Source organism: Garra rufa, chromosome 23 (assembly GCF_049309525.1).
Source record: "Garra rufa chromosome 23, GarRuf1.0, whole genome shotgun sequence".
Classification (NCBI taxonomy): Eukaryota; Metazoa; Chordata; class Actinopteri; order Cypriniformes; family Cyprinidae; genus Garra; species Garra rufa.
Window position 1 is genome coordinate 24591889 of NC_133383.1, and position 24124 is coordinate 24616012.

Below are 24124 nucleotides of genomic sequence, written 5' to 3' on the forward strand. Positions count from 1 at the left end.
AGGAGCATCCCGCAAAAAAACGGGGCCTCTCCCGATTCCACAGCCACACATCCTATCATGGGGATCGACATACGACTGATCTAGTCCAATTTTTTCCCCAAACAACGGATTAGATGAAAGAAACGTGGAGTCATAGGTCTTTGTGTTGATATATTTATGTTAACTGCAGCGGGAATCCAGTTTATTTGGTGTATTTGTTTAGAATGGAACACGCTGAAGGTACAGACGCTTTTATTCTACCGTTGTTTCGATGCTTCGTTTCATAATATCGCGTTGAATCCAAACAAGCGCTGCATGTATTTCTGTTTTGGATAACAATAAAGCAATGCTTTTCATCACACCTTTTCCTGATGGAAATGTAATCTGGCCAATTTGATTTAAAGGGGCACGGGCAGCCATGTTGGCATGTTCGCATTCACTTCTTCAGTTTTTAAGCTTCTCCGCATGATGCAGTCTACCAAGAAACATACAATTATGAAACAAAATGTCTGTTTGGAACATTCCCTGCTGATAAACCTTAGAAGTACGTGTGTTGGTGTTTTCCCCGTGTACACACATTAGCACATCCGCTAATGCCGCCTTTCATATAATGCAGCGACATTACACGGCTCCGCTTTACAAGACTGTTGGGAAAACAGGATCTGTTTTAAACTAGCGTTACACACGATCTTAATTTTGTTTTGTTTTTTGTAGCCCATATAACATTTTCATTTGATTGTATACGTTTATAAGTGATAATATGAATACATCGGGTCTGTTTTGTTATCCAGAAAAGGCTAGCAGGCTAATGTTAGCCAGCTGGCCATTGCAGGTTTGTTTCTTTGACATGAAACAGTGTTTTAGTTTAGTTGGTTTAGAAACAGTCGTTTATTGTTCTGTGGCGTTGACTGATGTGGTTCGTTTGCTAAATGAAAGTCTTTAACGGCTTGTTTTACATCTTTTCTTACCGGACAGACAAAACAACCAAAATAGACTAAATAAACACTGCTTTGATGGCAAATATTTCTGTTTTGACTAGCCATGCTTTTAATTAAAGGGAGAGAAACTCAAAATTCAAAAGATTATTTAAATAAATAAAAACTGAGGTAAAGCATGCATTGTTGTTACATATAAGAAAGAGAGGGAATGTTTTATGAGGAAAAAAGCATTTAATATGCTTCATTCTCACTGAATATGCCATCCAAGTTATCCAACAAGGCTATGTAAGTTTCCTCTCAAGAATCAGGAAGAGTTGGCATAATTTGGAGTGGAGTAAAGTTAATTCGTCCCCCGGGAGGGAGATTTGCAGTGTTGCAGAAGCACTGCAAACCACACAAACTCATTTGTGCATACTATTAACCACACATTTGACTTTTTTTTTTTTTTTTTTTTTTTTATACACAAATAAGGCTTTCTTCAGAGAGAATTTTTTTCACAAATGTCTGTTTTTCCTTAATATCTCAGCAGGCCCTGTAAGAAAAAGGGAAACTTAAGGATGCTGGAGCAGAACAATGGATTTCTCCTTCTCTTTCATGCAAGGGATCATGGGAAACACAATTCAGCAACCCCCTCAACTTATTGACTCCGCTAACATCAGACAGGAGGATGTCTATGAAGCCATCAGTGACCCAGGAGATGATGGAGGACAGCAAAACTTTGAGTCTCCTTTGGAGTCAGGTTTTCCTTACTCTGCTGAAGACGTCCCAGTCATTACAAACGGCTACCCGACAGGCGTAGGTACCTATGAGCAACAGGCCAAGTTTGCCTTGTACTCTCAGTTCCCCAACGGCTCAGCTAATGGCTACGGCGCCATACGAAACTATGGGGATCATGGTTTGCTGCTTGGTGAAGGCACAGTATTGAGACCACCAGTGGTCCAGGAGAAGCCTCCAAGCCACATCTCACCTCCACCTCACCCCCTTCATCACCACCAGCCTCATCATCCTCCTCACCATCACCACCACCACCATCAGCAGCAGCAGCAGCAACACCATCCACAAAACCCACCACTGTTACCTCACCACCATCACCCACCTCCTGCCTCTCACCTAATGCCTCAAGTATTGCCACCCCCTCCTCCATTGCTCTTGCCCTCTTCGCCACCCCTCATGTCACCTCAAGAAAGCGCCGTCTCCAACCCTATTGCACAATCCACCAACACTCCCAAAAAGACCAGCTCCCCAGAGATCAAAATAAAGATCATTAAGACCTACCAGAACGGCAGGGAGCTGTTCGAGTCCTCACTGTGCGGGGATCTGCTGCAAGAGTTTCAGGCCGGCGAGGCTTCCAGGAGAAGACATGAGCAGAAGAAGGAAAAGAGGAAAAAGAGAAGCAGCAGACATGGCGCTGGTCAAGAAGAGGAGAGCCAGCAGCCATGCAAAGCTGTGGAGGAGCGGCCGGGGGTGGTTCACAACTCTGCGCAGCCCACTGAAGGTCACGTCGTATGCAGAGAAGAGCTACCTTCTTCAACCCTCAAAAGCCCCAAAGCTGAACTGAAGGAACAGAAAGTGAGTTTAATATTTTTTACATGTTTACAGTCCTTTTCATTTCAGAAGATGTGGAAAAGTGTTCTGGTTGAACCTTCTTGTGTTCTTGTTTAGGTTGAAAAACACTTTCCTTCGGTCATCACAAGCACCGGCTCTTGTCAAGATTATGAGATCGGTGACTTGGTCTGGGCTAAGGTTGGGACGTATCCTTGGTGGCCGTGCATGGTGTCATCAGACCCTCAGTCAAATGTACATTTACGTCTTAATAAAAGAGGTAATTTTTTTTTTACTACAAGTACATATTTTTATGGCAGGAATACTCTACACGACAGAACGGATTTTCAAACACTAGGCATCACACATTATTGGCTTTAACAATATCTACAGAGGACAAACTGGACATCATACACTAAATGACTGAGGATCACTATGGAGCCCCAAATTCAGCACACACCTTATTAATAAAGCATACAGGCAAGCAGAATAGCTGAGAATATGACAGTAACACGTTAAAAATGCTGAATTCTGTGTACAGTTTATTAATAAATTATACATACAGGATAGCAGATAAGCCTAGAATATGAACAGAAAGCGCTAAATTGCACGGTAAGCGCTTTCCTCCCATAAAGAAAACGCAGCTTAATAAAGATGGTATTTTGAAAAAAAAAAAAGACCAAATATCCTAAATAAGCATTCTATCTAATTTATTAATAGTAATGTTAATACGTTTATTAATATTATTGTTTGTAGTATTAATAGTATTTATTAATGCCGAATTTATACCTCCAATGTCACTGTTTTAGTACATTAAGCTATATTAATGTCCCAAAACCGTGCCTTGAACTAAGCACTAACTGTATTTCTTTATACTTGAGTCCAAGTTCAAAATAACATTAACCACTAACTTACAAGCTGTAAAGTAAACAAGAAGTGTTGGTCCAAACTCAACTGGTTTTGAAAGAATGCAAAAGCTTTTGCGGGGGAACGCAAAAAATGTGAAAAATATTATTTCCTCCCACCCCAAATTTTTTTTCCACCACCATGTGCCTTTAGAGGCTCTGTAGATCATTGAGTACCAGACTCTCAAATCATTTCTAACTCAACAAATTTGTGCAAAACTAGTAGTCCGCCATTCTGGTGAACAAATGAAAACAATGTGTGTTCATATATGTGTTGTTTGCAATCAAGAGTCCTAAAATCTTTGTCCATCATCAACTTCAATTGCCTGAAATCTACAGAATAGCTCAGAATAGATTTTCGGAAACTAACATCAACTCACCCAGATTGCAAATTGGGGAGCAATTTTGGAAAAAGTATGGCTGTGTATTCCAGCCTTTAGTTGGTCATTTTACTGGCTTGCTTCAAATTAATTTTTCTAATAACTTGCTTCCGTGGATCCTGGTAGGTGTAAAGGAATACCATGTGCAGTTTTTTGGGAGTGTCCCTGAGAGAGCCTGGATCCATGAGAGGAGAACTGTGGTGTACAAGGGTGAGAGCCAGTTTGAAGAGTTGCAAGCAGAAACACTCCGGAAAGCAACCAACCCGACTGAGAAGCAAAAGGTATCCTGTACCTCTTTAAATTTGGTGACCATCTTTCTGTCGATATTTCTGATTACTAATTCTGTGGTTTATTTAATTTAAAGTTGCTAAAGCCTCAGTCCCAGAAGGAGCGTGCCCAATGGGAAGTGGGCGTGGGTCACGCAGAAGCTGCTCTGCAGATGACACGCGAAGAACGCAACGAGAACTATACCTTCATCTACATCGACAAGGAACCCAGTGTTGCTGCTGCTGCTACTGTTGCTCCTGCTGCTCCTCCTGCTCCTGTTGCCGAGACTGTGACCTCGCCTAGGGCGACTGTTAAAAACCGTCCCGAACGCAAGCAGAGACGCTCTAAAGGCAGTGCTGGAGCAAAAGACGAGCCTATACCTCGTCGGCAACAGCCACGGAGGCAGTGCAGCATCAATAGTAGCGGGGAAACATCATCTCCCAATCAGGGAGAGGATGATATGGACCGAGATGAACCCGGCAGCCCTGCAAAACCTGACCCTCGCCCGAAGGAACCCTCCCCACCTCCGGTCAGGACACCCTGGAAGACCGCCGCAGCCCGCAAGCTTCTCCCACAATCCATTACTATGAAGAAACTCAACGTGGAGATCATCAAATGCGACTGGCAGCTCCCAAAGCAAAAGCTGGACTTACCTAAGAAGACGGAGAGTGAGGAGAGGCCAAGCCATCAGGTTCAGTCACCTGAGGTAAAAATGAGGGAATGTGGTATTGTAAATAATTTAGTGGCAGCATAGATCACTTTCATTTTGTAACGAAAAGCTTAATCAAAGAAACTTTGAAACATCATTTTTAAAATGCATTTTAAAGAGTTCACCCCAAAAAAAGAATTCTGTCATTAATTACTCACCCTCATTCGTTCCAAAATAGTAATCCTTTTATCTTTGTAACACAAATTAAGGTATTTTTTGACGAAATCCAAGATCTTTTGGTTGAACCACTGATGTCCCATGGACTATTTTATCAGTGTCTTTTCTACCTTTCTGGGCCATTTGAACATTTCAGTTTCGATCAGATTTAAAGATACATTCATTTTCGAATTTCAACATCGCTTGTAACAATTTTAAAAAGCACATAGTGATTGGTAAAACAAAGCTTTTCAAAGCTTCAAATCAGTTAAACCATTGTGTCGCAAAATGATTCACTGTTTCGAAGCGCTCTAGTCTGATCATTTAAAGTTCCGATCTAAGTCAAATGATCAGAGTCCTGATCGGATCGTGAATCATTTTATTTACATCGGAACTTCAGAGTGGGTTCACAAATCATTTGCTTTAGATCGGAAGTTCAGCGCGTGGGTAACAAATCATTTGATTTAAATCAGAACTTCGGAGCGTGGATCACAAATCTTTTGCTTTAGATTGGAACTTCAGAGCATAGATCGCAAATCATTTGATTTAGATGAAAACTTCAGAGTGGGTTTACTAATATTTTGCTTTAAATCGGAACTTAAGAGCGTAGATCGCAAATTATTTGATTTAGATCTGAACATTGGAGCATGGATCATGAATCATTTGCTTTAAATCGGAACTTCAGAGTGTAGATCGCAAATTATTTGATTTAGATCGGAACTTCAGAGTGGGTTCGCAAATCTTTTGCTTTAGATTGGAATTTCAAAGCGTAGATCGCAAACCATTTGATTTAAATCTGAACTTTGGAGCGCGGATCACAAATCATTAGTTTTAAATCTGAACTTCAGAGTGGGTTCGCAAATCTTTTGCTTTAGAATGGAACTTTAGAGCGTAGATCGCAAATCATTTAATTTAGATCGAAACTTCAGTGTGGGTTCGCAAATCTCATGCTTTAGATCTGAACTGCAGAGTGTAGATCGCAAACCATTTGGTTTAAATCTGAACTTCGGAGTGCGGATTGCGAATCATTTCATTTAGATCGGAACTTCAGAGTGGGTTTGCAAATCTTTTGCTTTAGATCAGAACTTCAGAGCGTAGATATCAAATCATTTGATTTAGATCAAAACTTCGGAGTGGGTTCGCAAATCTTTTGTTTTAGATCAGAACCTCAGAGCATGAATCGCAAATCATTTAATCTAAATCGAAACTTCAGAGAGTGGATCGCAAATCATTTGATTTAAATCTGAACTTCGGAGCACGGATTGCAAATATTTTTATTTAAATCGGTACTTCAGAGTGTGGATCGCAAGTCATTTGATTTAGATCGAAACTTCAGAGTGGGTTCACAAATCTTTTGCTTTAGATCGGTACTTCAGAGCGTAGATCATGAATCATTTGATTTAGATCGAAACTTCAGAGTGGGTTTGCAAATCTTTTGCTTTAGAGTGGAACCACAGAGCATGAATCGCAAATCATTTAATCTAAATCGAAACTTCAGAGAGTAGATTGCAAATCTTTTGCTTTAGATCAGAACTTCAAAGTGCGGATCGCCGACTTCAGTGCTGGTTCGTGATTTGCTACATATCAGGATTTTGGAGCGATTTCTCTTTTCGCTTTTCGTTTTTTTTCTTAAACAGTAGAAAACATCAAACCATTAAGGCAGTACAGTTATAAAAACTAAACAAAAAAAGTAAGTATATACAAATACAGTTCCCTTAAGAAAATTAATCTTGGTTTTACTATTGTGAAAGTGTAGTATACTTTGTAATATATTAGTAGTAGTACTTCATACTTCATTTTTGCCATTTTTCTATTCATATTTTTTTTTATCTATTTCTCTTTTTTTTCTTTTTTTTTTTAGAATTAAGAAGAAATAGAAGACATTGTTCAATATGTTATATATATTAATAAACACTACAATGGTACAAACATTACTAAATTTAGTAAATGGTGTACTTATTAGGGCTGCAACTAACGATTATTTTAATAATCGATTAATCTGTCGATTATTTATTCGATTAATCGATGAATCGGATAAAAAAAAAAACAAGGGATTTACAACCCTTTATTCAAAAACAGAACTAAAATCTTTAGAAAGTGCACGAACATGTTGCTCCTTGAACTGTTATAATAATAATAATAAAATAAAAATGGACTAACACAAAAAACATACACATGTATGCTTTACATCTGCCAAATATATAGACTAAATAAACTAAAATTACTATCCGTCAAGACAGCAGATTGCTGTGGTGTACATGCTGCATTTCCCATCAAGAAGCCTCTCAAATTAAATTCCTCAGTGCGCATTAAAAAAGTCATGTGACTTTGCACGCTGGAACGGGATAACTTGACTAACTTTCTGCTACATTCATTCTGCCATGGCGGTGTTTAGTGTCCTGCCATCAGCAGCGACCAGCTGGAAGAGTTCCGCATTCAAATGCACGCAAAACTGGCCTCAAAGCCCCAGCAAAAGTAATTACCATGAATGTGTCAAGGCAAAAATTAAGAAAATATTCGAATTACTTAATAAACTAGTATTTTCTGATTCAGTGTTGCAAAGATGAAATTGACGATCCTGCCATCTGCTCATTAATGCCTAATGCATCTTTATGGATTAGCTAATGAAAGAGTTTTGTTTTCGATTTTAATTATTTCGTTTTATATTAAAATAATAATTTAAAGCTTTCTATAGATATTGTGTTTGTGAGGCAATTACCTGGGTCTCGGTTAATTATTGTGAAGCGCTCCTGTTTAAACCAAAGATATCAAGCGTATTCTGTTTGTTTTCTTTAAGAGCACATTTTGTTGATACTGTTAGTACACACAAACTAAGGTAGACCCTTTACAGTTCCGGCCCGGGTGGTAAATTACTCTTACCTTTATGAGCAAAAAAGAAATTCCACATCGCACTGGTGTCTCCATGTCCTGCAAAGCGCGCTTCTCTCCGCACAAACTTTGGAATTATCTTGATTGAATGATTAAACTAATATTGTGATATGTTTTAAGTTTTTTATATCAATGGATTTTAATTTAAATCGCGATGAATTAAGCAGGCTTTTGATCTGTCTGCCGCTGTTTGCTAGGTATAGCTTTAAAAAACAAAAACTTGAATTTAACAAACAAAAAGTGTTCCAAATATATCTATAAATTAACTTTATAAACTAAAGGAACGAAAATAAATGTAATCACTTTGCTATTAAAAACAGCAGCTGTGTAATGAGGAAGAGAAAGAGAAAAAAAGACAGTCGGACTGGAAAGACAGTCGGACTGGAAATTCAGTCGGCCAAAAATTGATGAGCTGTCGGACATTTTTACAAGGAATGTTTGTTTAATAGCCTATTTAATACTCTTAGGCTACTTTCTTAATTAAATATATTATTTCTTTGATTTATTTTAGCGTTTTTAGGCTGCTTGTTCGCTGACTGAAGTGTAGGCTATATATAAAAAAAACAACGTGCCAGCACCGTCACAGCCCTATTCAAAACTGAGACGATTTCACCTCAGCAGAGCTCCTCTTTCTCCTTACGGTTGTGGTATGTTTTCGACACATTATACAGACAGACAGTGTTACAAAAACTATAGAAGTAGTTTTCTCCATCTCCACTATCCAACGACCCGTACAGCAGCTGTTTTGCGATCGAGCATTGGCTGCTGTGAAAGTACGCTAGCCAAAGTAGGCTTAAATATCAAACATGTTTGATATAAATCGGGGCAGCATATATATATATATATATATATAATGTAGAAACGGTGCTTTATGCTCAAATGTTCCAGTTTTGCGCATAAGTTAAATTCGCATTTTTGGATGGAAACACAGCTTATGAGGTGCCGAACTCTGCTGGCATCAGTGCGGGAGAGAGACCGAATGTGTCCACTCCGCTCTGCACTCAATTTTTTTTTTAATATATATAATAACAACCAAATGTCTCTGCGTCGCGCGACACAACGAATCGATTATGAAATTCGTTGCCAACGCTTTTAGTAATCGATTTTTATCGATTTTATCGATTCGTTGTTGCAGCCCTAGTACTTATTGAATTATATTTAATATTATGTTGTAAATGTGTACTTTTGCACAAAATTATCCCAGTATTAGATGGCTTTCCTGCCTGACTCATTTAAACCAGGGTATATATTAGGTTAAATTAATGTCACCAAAAAAGCTGTAAAATGTTATTTATCCTCTATAATGCATTTAGTTTGGTTGAAATGCTGTTAATGTACATGTTAAGCTATTATAGCTTACTGCTTACAGTTAATTACTAGCTCTCCTGCAGCTAGCTAACCTAAAATTAGGGCTCTGCGTTATCTTCATGCATGCCGCTTAAGAAGAAATTGAACCTTTTCTGTCTGCCAGCTGTTGGTAGGGTTTTTTTATGTTTCTCAATCTATCCCACAAAGGGCTCCAGTGATAAGGCAGAGGCAGAGACATGTTCCAGTGAAGAAGAGCGAGCTGCGTCACCCTCAGTCTGGAGTGACCAGGAGAGCGCAGAGCAATCCACAGGTATAGTTAAACTCCCTTTTGCAAAGGTATTCATGTCTATTGCAGTACAGTATATATTACTGAAATCTGTGAAAACCTCTGTGTCTGTTTGTTATCAGAGAGAAAGCAGCAGCGCCGGTCTGTGCGAAGCCGTTCCGATTCAGAGAAGAGTGTGGAACCAGTGCCAAAAAAGAAAGTGAAGAAAGAACAGGTAGAGCACATAAACAAAATAATAAAATATAGTATTAAATAATTTAACAGTGATGAATGCAACAAGCCCTTAGCTCACTCTCTGGGCAGAATTCACTAAGAATTAATTGAACCCGCTGCATGTATTTGCATTCACCACCTGCATAATTTTAGCACCTGATTCACTAAATGAATTATCCGAATCATATTACTGTGCAAACCTGTTATTATATCTTTGTGCAAAATGCTATTTGTACAGCACAGTTTCTCATCTTAGAAGCCAGTTCTGAATGCTTGCTTGTGAAAAATTCATGGGTTTGTTTGTAGCAATAGCCAATAATACATTGTTATAGGCCAAAATTATTGATTTTTCTTTTATGCCAAAAATCATTAGGATATTAAGTAAAGATCATGTTCCATGAAGGCATTTTGTAAATTTCCTACCATAAATATATCAAACCTTAATTTTTTATTAGTAATATGCATTGCTAAGAACTTAATTTGGACAACTTTAAAGGCGATTTTCTCAATATTTTGATCTCGGCCAAATATTGTCCTATTCTGACAAACCATACATCAATAAAAAGCTTCTTTATTCAACTTTCAAGTGAAGTCTCAATTTTCAAAAAATGAACCCTTATGAGTGGTTTTGTGGTCTAGGGTCCACAAATAAAACAAAATGATTAAAATGGTAACTAAATTTAAAATGAAAGCAGAAGATATAAAAATTAAAGCTAATTCATAACAATAAACACTATAATAATATCTTAATGATGCTAAAGTAACACCGTAATACATCTAGTCTGTGTCTAGGGGTCATAGTAAAGAAACATTATAAAGTTGCCTTTTTATGTGTTTTTTTTCCACAGGCTGAAGCAGCACCTCAAATGGATTTCAAAACAGGGTCACAAAAAGGTGATTTTTACATTTACTTAGTTTTCTTCATTTTTTGGGTTATGTTTTGAATCATTAATAAGCCCATAAATTATTTTATGGGTCAGTATCTCCCTGTCAATGCTATTCGATTCCTGTAGGTGCCAGTGAGATCTCAGACTCATGTAAACCACTGAAGAAACGCAGCAGAGCATCTACTGATGTGGAGATGGCCAGCTCACTGTACAGAGACACTTCTGACTCCGACTCCAGAGGCCTCAATGATCCACAGGTCAGACTACACTCTAAACTACAGCAGAATACCATCAGGATTTGTTGAGTAACACCCCAGTGATACAGTCCTCATTGGGTTACACAATTGTTATGACAGATTTGAAATGTCTATAAGGCTTTGATAATGATAAATGGACTCTGCTTGTAAAGTCACATTTTCACATTAATTTGCATTCCTTCCAGACTGGATTTGGGAAGCGCTCAGACAGTCCCGCTACAGTAGATGCTGACGGATCTGATGCACAGTCCGTAGACTCCAGCCTGTCGCGTCAAGGAGGAAGTTCCTCAAAAAAGGACACAGTCTGCCATGTAAGCTTTATAAATGCTGTTTATATAACATTATATATGGGAATTGGTGCAAACTACTGTCCCACAACCAAAAAACACCAGTTAAAATGGTCAAATCTTGTTTATTAAGATCTTTCTATTATCTATTGAAAGCCACAATAATATTTAAAATATTTGTAAGCTTAATATACATATAAAATCATCATGTATTGGGTACTTTCAGTTGTTATGATAGTTTTAGGTTTAATGTATGCTCAAACTAATGAACCCTTAACTTTGAAATCAGTATGATCAACTTTTTGTCTTTTACAAAAAAAATTGCATTCAAAATACAACAAATCTCATAAAGTACACTTGAAATATTGTTAAATTTAATTATGGATTTACCTCTGAATTTTTTTTAAATAAAATAGAAAAATATATATTTGCAATCTAGATGTAAGCAAATTCTTAATAGGTCAATATATATCCTTTAAAAATATATATTGTTACTGTGTTTCGGTAGTGACAAATTTGGGAAAACTTTCTGAAAATTCAAAATGAGAATAAACAGCACAATTACTAGAAATGTGTGCTTTGGATATTATACAATTTGCATACACACAATTTTTTTAGGGAAAAGACACATTTTTTTTCCCCAAGACGTTTCCAACTCTGACTTTGGAGCAATTCTGTAGAATGGACCATATAATGACATTACATACAGTAATGTTCAAAAATTGTAATAAAAAAATCAGTAATATTTTAAATTTGTATATATATTTTAATTGTATTTATTCCTGCGCTGGCAAAATTTGATGTTTAAGGGGAGACACTTTCATGCACCTATTTTTCATACCCCTTTTGGGCTATTTTGTTATTTAAAAAGTGTTTTTTTAGACTAGTGTAAAGAAAACGTAGAAAAGACACTGTTAAGTGTTTCTTTTATAGCACTTCCTCTATTTGTGTCAATAGATTTAAATTACAATAGATTTTTAAAGGCCGTTCCCTCAAAATAAGTTTATTTCTCCTACACTGAGCCATCAATCTCCAATTCAGTAGCACTTACACACACCAAACTTTAAATTTTTATTCTTGTCTATATCCTGAAGGTTTTTCAGGAGGGAGAATTTGTTCATATATAATTTGCTTGATTATATACAACATTTTATTCTGGCCAAAATTGCAAAAATATATTGTTTTCTGCCTGTTCTAGGTATTTTCTGAATTATGAAGTGACAAAAAATTAGATACATCCAAAAACATTTGAATCTAGTATGTCAAAAAAATTAAATAAGAATTTTGAAACTGACTTCATCCAGTGTTTAGACGCTGCTTCTAATAGTGGGCTTGAAATAACACGCAGCAACAAATAGCTTACATTTTTAGCCGATATCAGAATTTTAAATTGGCTTGGGATATTGTGTAGAGAAATAAAATAAGTTGGCATAATACTCAAATCTTTGTGTGCCTCTTAACTGATTCCTGGGAATTTAACTAGGTTACGAAATTTTACGTAACTTGTTATTCTGAGTCCGTAACACGCTTTGGCTTAGCATTAATTGCTTGGATTATTTCTAAATTACTTTGTCCCGTTTCTCTGTTTGCTTGAGCACAATTTATACCCAACCCCCTTCCAAACATAACATAAACATATTTTGGATGGCAATTTTATTAGAGCCAACAGCAAGGTCCTGGAAGTAAAAATCCCATTCATTTTGTCCATAGAGAATTGATTTTTTTTTAAGATAACTTGTATAGCTCTGGTAAATGGAAACTTATTCTGTTGTGGAATAAAAATTATAAAAGATAATTGTTTTGAGAGAAAAAAAGTCAGTATTGCAAGATATAAACACAGAATTCAATTTATTTTATTTATTTATTTTTTTACATCTTGTAATTCTGACTTTTTCCCTCAGGATTCTGAGTTTACATCTCACAGTTCAGACTTTTTTTTTCATGTTTCTGAGTTTACATCTCACAGTTCTGAATTTCTGAAAAGTCAGTTCTGACATTTTCAGTTTACATCTCGCAATTCTGATTTTTTTTCTCATAATTGAGTTTACATCTCGCAATTCCAATATTTTCCAGAATCATCTAACAATTCTGACTTTTATCCTCAGAATTCTGAGTTTCCATCTCGCAATTCAGACTTTTTTTTCACAATTCCGAGTTTACATCTCGCATATCTGCAGATGCATCCCAGAATTTGCAGAAATATATTGTTTTCTGTCTGTTCTAAGTATTTTCTGAATGATGAAGTGACAAAATGAGATTTAATATGGGACTCTATGTCAAAAAAATTAAACAAGAATTTTGAAACTGACTTCATCCAGTATTTAGATTTTTGTACTAGAAATGTATGCAAATTAGCACGTTTCATTAAATAATGCCTCATTTGCATATTTAAACGTAACATTTTAGAAAACTTGTAATACAAAAAATGTTTGCAATTATCAATGTAATCAATCAACTGAGTAAGTAAGGTGATAACTATTAGTTTTTTTTGTTTGTTTTTTTGTTTTTTACTCAATTCACTTGCAGTGTGTCACCTTAAGTAGCTTTTCTTGTAATTATCAGTGTTGATTAATATTTTTGTGGAAACCATGTTTTTTTTTTTTTAAAGACTTTTCTAATAGAAAGTTCGAAAGAACAGCATTTATTTGAAATATAGTTGTATTCGACACAATGTAAAAGTCTATACTCTTTCTGACAAAGCATATTTTGTCCAATGCTGAATAAAACTATTATTTTTGAGTTTGCAGCAGATCAGCATTCACAGAAATGTAAATAGTACTTCAGATTTTGTCTGACTCTTTCAGTTGTAAAAGCAATCTGTTGTGGTGGTTCTTCTCTACAATCTCTTAGGTCTGTGAAACATTCGGGGATTCTTTGGTGAGCTGTGAGGGAGACTGTAACAGGCTGTTTCATCCTGAGTGTATAGGATCTAACAGTGGAACAGAGGGAGAACTTCTGTGTCAGGAGTGCAAGACAGGTGAGCATTATTACATCCTATTGGTCCCAAATGGTTAGGCATAATTATTCAACTTCTGAACTTAAACTTTAATATATATATATATATATATATATATATATATATATATATATATTAAATATAATTAAAAAAATTTCAGTTACTGTTTGGTCTAATCTGTTTGTCACCGTTGCTTTCTCCAGGTTCCCAACTTTGTTTCTCCTGCAAGGTCGCGGAGGGTGATGTGAAGCGGTGCTCAGTGAACGGCTGTGGCCGCTATTACCATGAAACATGTGCCCGCAAGTACACTGGCACCACCACCGACAATAGAGGCCTCCGCTGCCCTCAGCATAGCTGTGCCACATGCTGTCTCGACAGAGACCTTCACAAAGCTGGCAAAGGTATATATATTGAATAAACACTTACTCATTGTATTTTACAGAAGCAACAGTCAGTGTCAGTTTTTCTTGTTTGTTTTTTATCATGTAGGCCGCATGATGCGATGTATCCGCTGTCCGGTGGCGTATCACACGGGGGACGGCTGTGTGGCGGCTGGCAGCGTGTTGATAACACCCCATATCATCATATGTAGCAACCACTCCAGTTCCAGGAAGAACGGACACTTCTCCTCACCTGTAAACGTAGGCTGGTGTTTCATCTGCGCTCGAGGTACGTTTGTCCTGACAGTCATACTTCGCATTATATGATTAGATTTGTATCTTCAGTGTATCTCTTACTTTAAATGGCATTTAAACGGGTTCTTGTCGAAAGTTGCCACTAGTGCAGTTAGTCAATGTAACACTGTCTAACAAACGTCACTCCACATCAGTATTTTAATGTTCTCTGGTGTCATCCTTTGCAATGTTCAGTGTTTAAAAGAAGGACACTTTTTAATGTCACCTTTGACCTTCTTTCTTGTCCCCTAATCCTTTACTTGAAGATGTACTGTGTGTTTGTGATCCATCAGTTCATGTTTGTTTCTTACTAATTAGTAACATTTGTGATTCTTCTGGGGAAGGACTGAGATAGAATTAATTTCATTTGAACTTTTAAAGCGTCAAAAGTTGTCAGTAATTTAAAACATTCCATTGAGCAATTAATGAACACCAAATCTGTTAATTTGTTTTTGTAAATTCTAAAAATCTGCTTAATGTTTTATCGACTTATGGTTTTTAGTTTTCGTTAACTGATATAGAGATTGCGGCATTTATAATTAACTGATTATTTAATCTAGTTATTTTAAGTAAAATTAGACACAGTGTATTTAAATATTTAATATTGAACCTAAAGTTTTATATGCAATACCACTGATATATAATCAAACAAAATTAGATTGATTTAATTAGACCGAAACCAAATCATTTTTTAGTTATTCATACTTGAATAGACATTTTTGATAGCATTTTGTTTCACTTGTAAACCCACTCACTGTGTTGGTTTCTTACTGCGAAATGAATTAATGAATATCATTGATTGCATCTTTAAGTTTTGGAGTTATCAGACACCTTCCCACTTTTGTAGAAAAGCGCTTTCACCCTCTAATTTCACAAGGAACTAACTGATAAGGATAAACTGAATTTTTGTCATTTCTTTAACCATCTTTGTTGTCTGCAGTTATTTGTGTTGGCGTGGGAGCAGTTACATGTCAGCTGATTTTTATACCTTGATCGTTACTCACCATCATGTTGTTCCAAAACCATATGATGCATTTCTTCCCTGAAATCGTTCTGTAAATTCCATGCAGTTGCAATTAATGTTGTCGGACCATAAACGTATCATAAAAATGATCTGTATGACTTGGTGCCCAGTATTTCAAATCTGGTGCAAAACCGACTCAAATTTAAGTCTGAAAGATAGGTTTGGAGCAACATGAGGGTGAACAAATACCTCAATTTACATTTTTGTATGAACTATTCATTTAACATTTGGCTGCTATGAAAAGCAGAAAAAACGGTTTGAGAATCAAATGACACAGTTGTTGCAAATCCCCAAAGCTCCCACTCCAACACTGCAGTATTCCTCTTAAGACTCTCGTTTTTTGTGTTCTCTTTTCAGGACTACTTATTTAATCACGTGTCCTTTTTTTTCCTGATGTGTGTTTTCTGGAATCATGGGTAGTTTCATTACTCATGACTTTTCCTGTTTGTCTCGTGTAGGGCTTTTAGTGCACGACCGTACTGACACCATATTAAGTTCATATACCTTTAAGTCGCACTACCTTCTGACTGAGTCAAATCGTGCTGAGTTGATGAAATTACCTATGATTCCTTCTTCTTCGTCAGCTACCAAAAAGAATATTGGGAAAGGTAAAATCATGTTTTCTTGGTTTATGTAGTTTGCCATCTGTATGCTTTCACAGCTGTCTTATTGCTACTTTTTGTTTATTTGTTTCTTTTTGGGGTCATTTTATTGCTTGGGATTTTACACCCTCACGCTGCTTCTAATAGTGGGCTTGAAATAACACTCAGCAACAAATAGCTCACATTTTTAGATGTTGAGTTTAAAATCCAATATCAGCATTTTAAATTAGCTTGGGATATTATGTAGAGAAATAAAATAAGTTGGCATAATACTCTTAACTGATTCCTGGGAATTTAACTAGGTTACGAAATTTTACGTAACTTGTTATTCTGAGTCCGTCACACGCTTTGGCTTAGCATTAATTGCTTGGATTGTTTCTAAATTACTTTGTCCCGTTTCTTTGTTTGCTTGAGCACAATTATACCCAACCCCCTTCCAAACATAAACATATTTTGGATGGCAGTTTTATTAGAGCCAACAGCAAGGTCCCGGAAGTAAAAATCCAGTTCATTTTGTCCATAGAGAATTGATTTTTAAAGATAACTTGTATAGCTCTGGTGTATGGATACCTATTTCTGTCATGGAATATAAATTATAAAAGGTAATTGTTTTGAGAAAAAAAGTTTACATCTCACAATTCTGACTTTCTGAATTCAGTTCTGACATTTTCTCTGAATTCTACGTTCTCGCAATTGTGAATTTGTGATTTTACATCTTGCAATTCCATTATTTTTCTCAGAATCATCTCTCAATTCTGACTTTTATCCTCAGAATTCTAAGTTTAAATCTCTCAATTCTGACTTTTATCCTAAAAATTCTGAGTTTACATCTCACAATTCTGACTTTTATCTTCGTAATTCCGAGTTTCTCACAATTCCAACATTTTTCTCAGAATCATATTATAATTCTGACTTTTTTCTCAGAATTCTGAGTTCACATCTTGCAATTCTGATTTTTATCCTCATAATTCCGAGGGGGGGGAGAATCAGAATTGCAAGATGTTAACTTTTGCAATTCCGTCATTTTTCTTGGAATCATCAGAATCATCTCAATTCTAACTTTTTTTCTCAGAATTCTGAGTTTACATTTCACAATTCTTACTTTACATCTCTCAATGCTGACTTTCTGAATTTCTGAAAAGTAAATTCTGGAATTTTCTCAGTTTGCATCTCGCAATTCTGACTTTTTTTTTCTCAGAAATCTGAGTTTACGTCTTGCAATTCCGTTTTTCTCAGAATTGTAAGTTTACATTTCGCAATTTACTTTTTTTCAGATTTCTGAGTTTACATCTAGCAATTCCAACATTTTTCTCAAATAATTAAAAAGGTCATTTTTATTCTGTAGTGTCCTTTTTATCTTACAATTTTGACTTTTTAGTAGTTGCAAGTTTATATTTCACAATTTCTTCTCAGAATTACAAGTTCATATTTCACAGTTGCAAGTTAGCATCTCACAATTCTGAGTTTATCCTGACTTTTTTATTGTGAGGAACAACTTAGAATTGTGAGGGGGGAAAAGTCAGAATTGTAAAAAGTTGAAATTAACTTTTTTTTATTCTGTGTAAAATCAGTTTTATTCTTGCAAAGGATTAGAATTGATGTTTGTTAAAGTTTCAGATTTAATTTTGGCCTCCCAAAAAATATATAAAAATATTCTACTTTCAATTTTTTTTTTTTTTTATGTAATTTGTGATGGTTCTTGGAGTGAGCAGTTCATTCCGTCATAGATTAAATGCAAAAAGATTGCTGGTTGAATTGGTTCAGAGTTAAAACTCTTTAAGAATTTGAATTAGAATTTGAATCCCTATGGAGAAAATGAATCGGAAAAATGCTTTCGGAACCAAAGTGACTGAAAAAGTGGGTTTTTTATTATCCATTAGTGCTTATTAGCCATATTTCTCTTGTCAAGGATTTTAAGTGACACCATCCAAAATACTTGCTCCGTGTCTGCTAGTGTACTGCAGGTGATGTTAATGCGGACAATCAGTCAGTGTGCATCACTGCATGTTTCCCATAGTGCCCCCCCCCCCACCCCCCCCCTCTGATCATTCACTATTTGCTGCTTATTAAATCACCCGGCACAAAAAAGCATATTAACGTAATGCTGAAAGGTGTTAGTCATCAAACCATGTCTTTGAGCATGTCAAACCAAACTTCAAATTGCCATTTAGAATCTAGATGAATATATTGAAGCATTTCGGAGGCACATAGCGATCTGTCTGATTCTGACATGCTCATGGATGAGGTTTGTGGAATACCGCCTTATTGGGAATGGACAAGCATGTGGTGATGGTGTGGGCCTGTGTATTCGATAGTGTGTTTATGTGCGTGTGTGTGCTTGTCAAAAAGGAGGAAGACTGTTGTGTTGCGAGGCCTGTCCCGCCTCGTTCCACCCCGAGTGCTTGAACATGGAGATGCCAGAGGGGACATGGCTGTGTGGGGAATGCAGAGCGGGCAAGAAGCCCCACTATAAGCAGATTGTCTGGGTCAAGCTAGGCAACTACAGGTACATCCGTTGAACTGTTGAAAGTCTCCTAACATGTATTTTGAAAGATTAAAGGAGAAGTTTACTTCCAGAACAGAAATTTACAGATAATTCACTCGCCCCCTTGTCATCCAAGATGTTTGTGTCTGTCTTTCTTCAGTCGTAAAGAAATTATGATTTCTGAGGTAAACACTTCAGGATTTCTCTCCATATAGTGGACTTCTGTGGTGCCCCCGAGTTTAAACTTCTAAAATGCAGATTAAAATGTGGCTTCAAAGGGCTCTAAACAATCCCAGCCGAAGAAGATGGGTCTTATTTAGCACAACTATGTTATTTTCTAAAGAAAATTTGATAACTTATATACTTTCTAATCTAAAATACTTGACTTGTCTAGCTCTCAGTTGGGTTAAAACACCCATCTCATTTTCTCCTCCAACTTTAAAATCATCCTACTTCGCTGCAGAAATACTGACACAGTGTTTACAAAGTGAAAGTAAAAAGATCATATGCCCTTTACCAGGGTTCGAAATTAACTTTTTTGATCACCAGCCAAAGTGGCTGGTAACTTTCTGAAGTTACCAGCCAATCAGAATTTCCATTAGACAATTTTTTACGTGGTGAAAATTAGGGGTGCAACGGTTTAAAAAAAAATTAAAGAAATACGAATAATCTATCTAACTAGAAGCAACAGCACAAATAAATACAATAGAGTAAAGATGCAATAAAATAAACAGATTTTTCGGGGTTTTTTTTAAGTAGGTCTAACATTAGTTTTTAGGTGCAGAAACTATGCCGGGGCCCACCTCCTTCTCGGGTCAATTATACAAAGGCCCCCTATGCCTGACATTTCCTCTAAAGGTGTTTATTTTTAAACTTTTTTTATTAACCAAAACATTTGTTTTGCCTTTTTATTCTTCTAATGCATGTTATAAAAAACCTCAAACAAACAAACTTTAAATTAAAACTATACTTTTGAATTTAAAAGAAAACCCTCTGATCAGTTCTAACTTTTTAACATATATACAGATTTAAATCTCCTGAATTCTTTAATTCAGAGATTCTTTACAACTTCAGAGTATTTTTTAAGCATTTAAGCATTCATTATAAAACACTCACAGGACAGTCATTTTGACAACTACGAAAATACTTTAAAATTTCACGCAAAAGTACTATGGATCAGAGCCCCGAAAGCATGAATAGTTTGTGAATCAATAGCGGACTTATGCGTGCCTAGACTCCGATATACAAGAGTGTCATACATTACGCGCGAGTTCGTTAGTACAATTACTCTGATCGTACCTTTACATTAGCGCGATCGAGGGTTTGTTTCATGCAGCCAAGAGATGAAGTAGAGACCTGTTTTCCCGCGGGGGTATAGGTTACTTTTATGCAGGTTTTTGCGGGCGGGAGTGGGGCAAAACATAAATGTCGCGGGCGGGAGCAGGACGAAATAACATTTCTGCGGGAGTAATATTTGCACGCGTTCTGAGGCGCGGGTTTGCGCGCTTCGGATGAGCGCACACACAGATCTTCTCACTTCTCACTGCGCGCGCGGGTTTGCGTCTTATGGCTCTTAAATGTTGAAACTGGCAAAGCTTAAATGAGTTTAGTTTAAATCCAGAAAGCAATGTGTGCAGTTCAGGTATCCTGCACACGAGCGATATCAGCACACGGGAGACGATGGAATAATGACTGCTCATATTACAGCATGCGGCACTCGCACTGAACAATAATGGTTTGTCCAGGGGACAAACGACCCAGAGCGTCTCTGACATGATTTGCATGATTGGCTCAAGCATCACCGGCCAAACTGGCTGGTAAGTTTTCATCAATACCCGCCAAAATGATTTTTAACCCGCATTTGGCGGGTTGGCGGGTGTTAATTTCGAACCCTGCCCTTTACAAAAAAAGGTAAAACAGCAATGTCTTGAACCAGAATACACCGTGTTTACACAGAGCTAGACAAGATGAGCATTTGAGGTTAAAATTATATAAATTGTCAGTTTTTCAGAAAATAACATTGTTTTGCTAGATAAGACCCCTTTTCTTCAGCTGGAATCATTTAGAGCCCTATAAAACTGCATTTTGGAAGTTCAAACTTGGGGGCACCATAGAAGTCCACTATATGGAGAGAAATCCTGAAATGTTCTCCTCTAAAGCATAATTTCTTTATGACTGAAGAAAGAAAAACATGAACATCTTGGATGACAAGGGGGTGAGTAAATTATCTGTAAATTTTTGTTCTGAAAGTGAACTTGTCCTTTAATCCAAAGTTGGAATGAATGCATTTACACAAATTACAGCTGTTTAATTTGATTTATGGCTCTGAGCGGGCATAATTTAGTCTGGCTTTTATGCATTTTGAGCAGGCACAAAGCAGCCTTAACTCTGTCACAGCTGTGATGTTGCTATTGATTTTTGCTATTGCTAGTAAGAAGCAAATAGTACAAGCTAAGGGAACATTCTCATTCTGTAGAGCGTTTGATTGGACAAATATTTGGACAGTGTTTTTGGTTTGATTTCCTACAAATCAAATGATGACTACATTTTAACTGTCTACTGTTGGTCTATTGAATAAGTGATAAACCTAATGTTGGTGTTAAACCATGTGTAGGTGGTGGCCAGCTGAGATATGCAACCCTCGCCTGGTTCCCTCCAACATCCAGAGCCTGAAGCACGACATTGGCGACTTTCCAGTCTTTTTCTTTGGCTCCCATGACTATTACTGGATCAACCAGGGCAGAGTTTTCCCATATGTTGAGAGCGATAAGAACTTTGCAGAAGGACAAGTTGGCATCAATAAGACGTTTAAAAAAGGTAAGATACCAGACGAATTTGGCGGAGGTTCATTTGTTTTGTTATATTAATTAGTCATGCAAAATGTTCCCAATAAAAGTTAAGCTAAATTGAGGTCTTAATGTGTTTTTGTGTGTCTAAAGCACTTGAGGAAGCAGCAAAAAGGTTCCAGGAGCTAAAAGCACAGCGAGAAACTAAGGAAGCCCTCGAACAGGAGCGCAACTCTCGCAGACCCCCACCATACAAACTTATCAAGGTGTATAATTTTTCAAATATTTTAAATCTTCTATTCAAATATTTGATTTCTCTTGTGTCATATGGTACCATATAGGGGTGGGTGATATACTGTTAGAAATTTTTCAACCGGTAGAGATTTTGGACTTTGGACTCTATTGTGGATCACAAATAATTTGATTTAGATTGAAATTTTGGGGTGATGATTTTTTTTTTTAATGATTTTTTTTTTTTGCTTCAGATCAGCACTTTGGAGTGTGATTTGTGAGTCATTTAATTCAGATTGGGACTTGGAGAATGTATTGTGAATCTGGTTTCAGATCAAGATTTCAGAGAAAGTTTGTGCAATAAATTTTATTATTTTTTTTTTTTTTTAATGAATTAAACAGTAGAAAATATCAAACCATTAAGGCAGTACAGTTATAAAAAAAAAAAGAAAGAAAGAAGGAAAAATATACACAAATACAAATCCATTAGTAGTTTTACTATACTAAAAGTGTAGTAATCATGTTTTTGTATAACCACAGTTTTACTACAAATACCATGGTTAAACTATGGTTGGAGTATTAAAATCATGGTTAAAGATGTTTGTTTTTTATTTATTTGTAAAAATATGTTTTTTGTCAGAATGCAGAAACACAATAAACATGTCATATGGTGCAACCACCATGAAGGAAAAAATAAACAAGAATGTGGTTAATGTAGGAAAATCATGGTTAATTTGTGGTTACCATGGTTTAACTATAGTAACCATGTGTTTTATTAGTATATTTTTACTTATCTATTTATCATTTTTTAGAATTTGAAAGGTAAGACATTGTTTGATAAGTGAAATCTCTGATTGAAGTCCTTTAAAATCAAAAAAGTAGTGCTTTAAAAGTCCTTGCAAGCCCTGGAATTTTATTTAACAGTATTTTACAGCCCATTTTTACTTTTCATGTTAGTCTCAAAAATGCAACTTTGCAAAGAAAACTAAACTAAAATCATATTAAAACAAACTAAAACACTGTATTCTTGTCCATGTTTTTCACCTCAGTCCAATAAGCCAGTTGGGAAGGTGCAGGTGTACGTCGCCGACCTCTCAGAGATCCCACGCTGCAACTGCAAACCCACAGATGAGCGTCCGTGCGGCCAGGACTCTCAGTGCCTGAACCGTATGCTGCAGTATGAGTGCCACCCACAGGTCTGTCCCGCAGGTGACCGCTGCCACAACCAGTGCTTCTCCAAACGCCTCTACCCTGACACTGAGGTCATTAAGACCTCGGGCCGAGGATGGGGCCTAAAAACCAAGCAGGACCTTAAAAAGGTGAGAGTAAATAGCATTAATGTCCAATGGCATTGCATAAAATGCTTCTTTTACTGATCTCATGACATTGTTTGGTTGTGTTTAGGGTGATTTTGTCATGGAGTATGTCGGTGAATTAATCGACTCAGAGGAGTGCAAGCAACGAATAAGACATGCCAATGAGAACCATGTGACCAACTTTTACATGCTGACCCTCACAAAGGTACCACTGTTGCATGCTTATTTTGTATGTGTCACATTTTAATGTCATTTCAGCTGTATTAAAGTCAATCCTCCTGTGTTTCTCAGGACCGTGTGATTGATGCTGGACCCAAAGGGAACTTGTCACGCTTTATGAACCACAGCTGCAGTCCCAACTGTGAGACTCAGAAGTGGACCGTGAACGGAGATGTGCGGATAGGGCTCTTCACCTTGTGTGATATCACTGCTGGTAAGAACAATTTGCATTTTTTCTGAAAAAAATAAAAATAAAAATGACTGTTTGTTTAGAAGCTAATTGAGCTAATCATGTTTTGTTCAGACACTGAGTTGACCTTTAATTACAACCTGGACTGTCTGGGTAATGGGAGGACATCATGCCACTGCGGTTCGGAGAACTGCAGCGGTTTTCTTGGAGTCAAGCCCAAGGTAAAGCCTAATTGAATTAGAAGCACATGAAGTGCTTAATCACTATTTCCTGTTGCACCATTGACAATTCTCTGGAGTTTCCAATAGCTGTGTGTACTTATGCTTTTTTTAACACTAGTTTGTTATTTGTTTTTAATCAGCATCATTATCATATCCATCTTTTGTCTCAAATCTTCTGCAGAGTGCAGTGGTTATGGAGAGAGAGGAGAAGGTGCGCAATGCTAAGCTCAAGCCCAAGAAGCGCAAGCTGAAGACTGAGAGCAAACAGACCCATGAGTATTACTGCTACTGCTGTGGAGAGGGAGGAGAACTGGTCATGTGTGACAAAAAGGATTGTCCAAAAGCTTACCATCTCCTCTGCCTCAACCTGACCAAACCTCCGTACGGTACGTGCTTATTGTCACTCCAGCTCTTTTT

The 24124-nt window shown here is 36.8% G+C and overlaps 1 protein-coding gene across 2 annotated transcripts in view; it reads left to right on the forward strand.

The window, feature by feature from the left end:
- The window catches only part of nsd3 (nuclear receptor binding SET domain protein 3), a 30014-nt gene continuing 5890 nt past the window's right edge, over positions 1-24124 (forward strand). The window contains exons 1-22 of one of the 2 annotated variants that reach the window (XM_073829386.1): positions 1-219; positions 1444-2486; positions 2580-2739; positions 3871-4025; positions 4109-4717; positions 9281-9383; positions 9482-9573; positions 10421-10466; positions 10586-10716; positions 10902-11027; positions 13854-13980; positions 14163-14360; positions 14449-14628; positions 16116-16265; positions 18609-18765; positions 21359-21561; positions 21684-21796; positions 22811-23080; positions 23166-23282; positions 23369-23510; positions 23601-23707; positions 23889-24093. In XM_073829386.1, coding sequence (XP_073685487.1) covers positions 1491-2486; positions 2580-2739; positions 3871-4025; positions 4109-4717; positions 9281-9383; positions 9482-9573; positions 10421-10466; positions 10586-10716; positions 10902-11027; positions 13854-13980; positions 14163-14360; positions 14449-14628; positions 16116-16265; positions 18609-18765; positions 21359-21561; positions 21684-21796; positions 22811-23080; positions 23166-23282; positions 23369-23510; positions 23601-23707; positions 23889-24093 — 4387 coding nt within the window. In that variant the 5' untranslated portion in view covers positions 1-219; positions 1444-1490. The remainder of the gene's footprint in view (positions 220-1443; positions 2487-2579; positions 2740-3870; positions 4026-4108; positions 4718-9280; positions 9384-9481; positions 9574-10420; positions 10467-10585; positions 10717-10901; positions 11028-13853; positions 13981-14162; positions 14361-14448; positions 14629-16115; positions 16266-18608; positions 18766-21358; positions 21562-21683; positions 21797-22810; positions 23081-23165; positions 23283-23368; positions 23511-23600; positions 23708-23888; positions 24094-24124) is intronic. The other variant, XM_073829387.1, reaches the window with a different exon arrangement.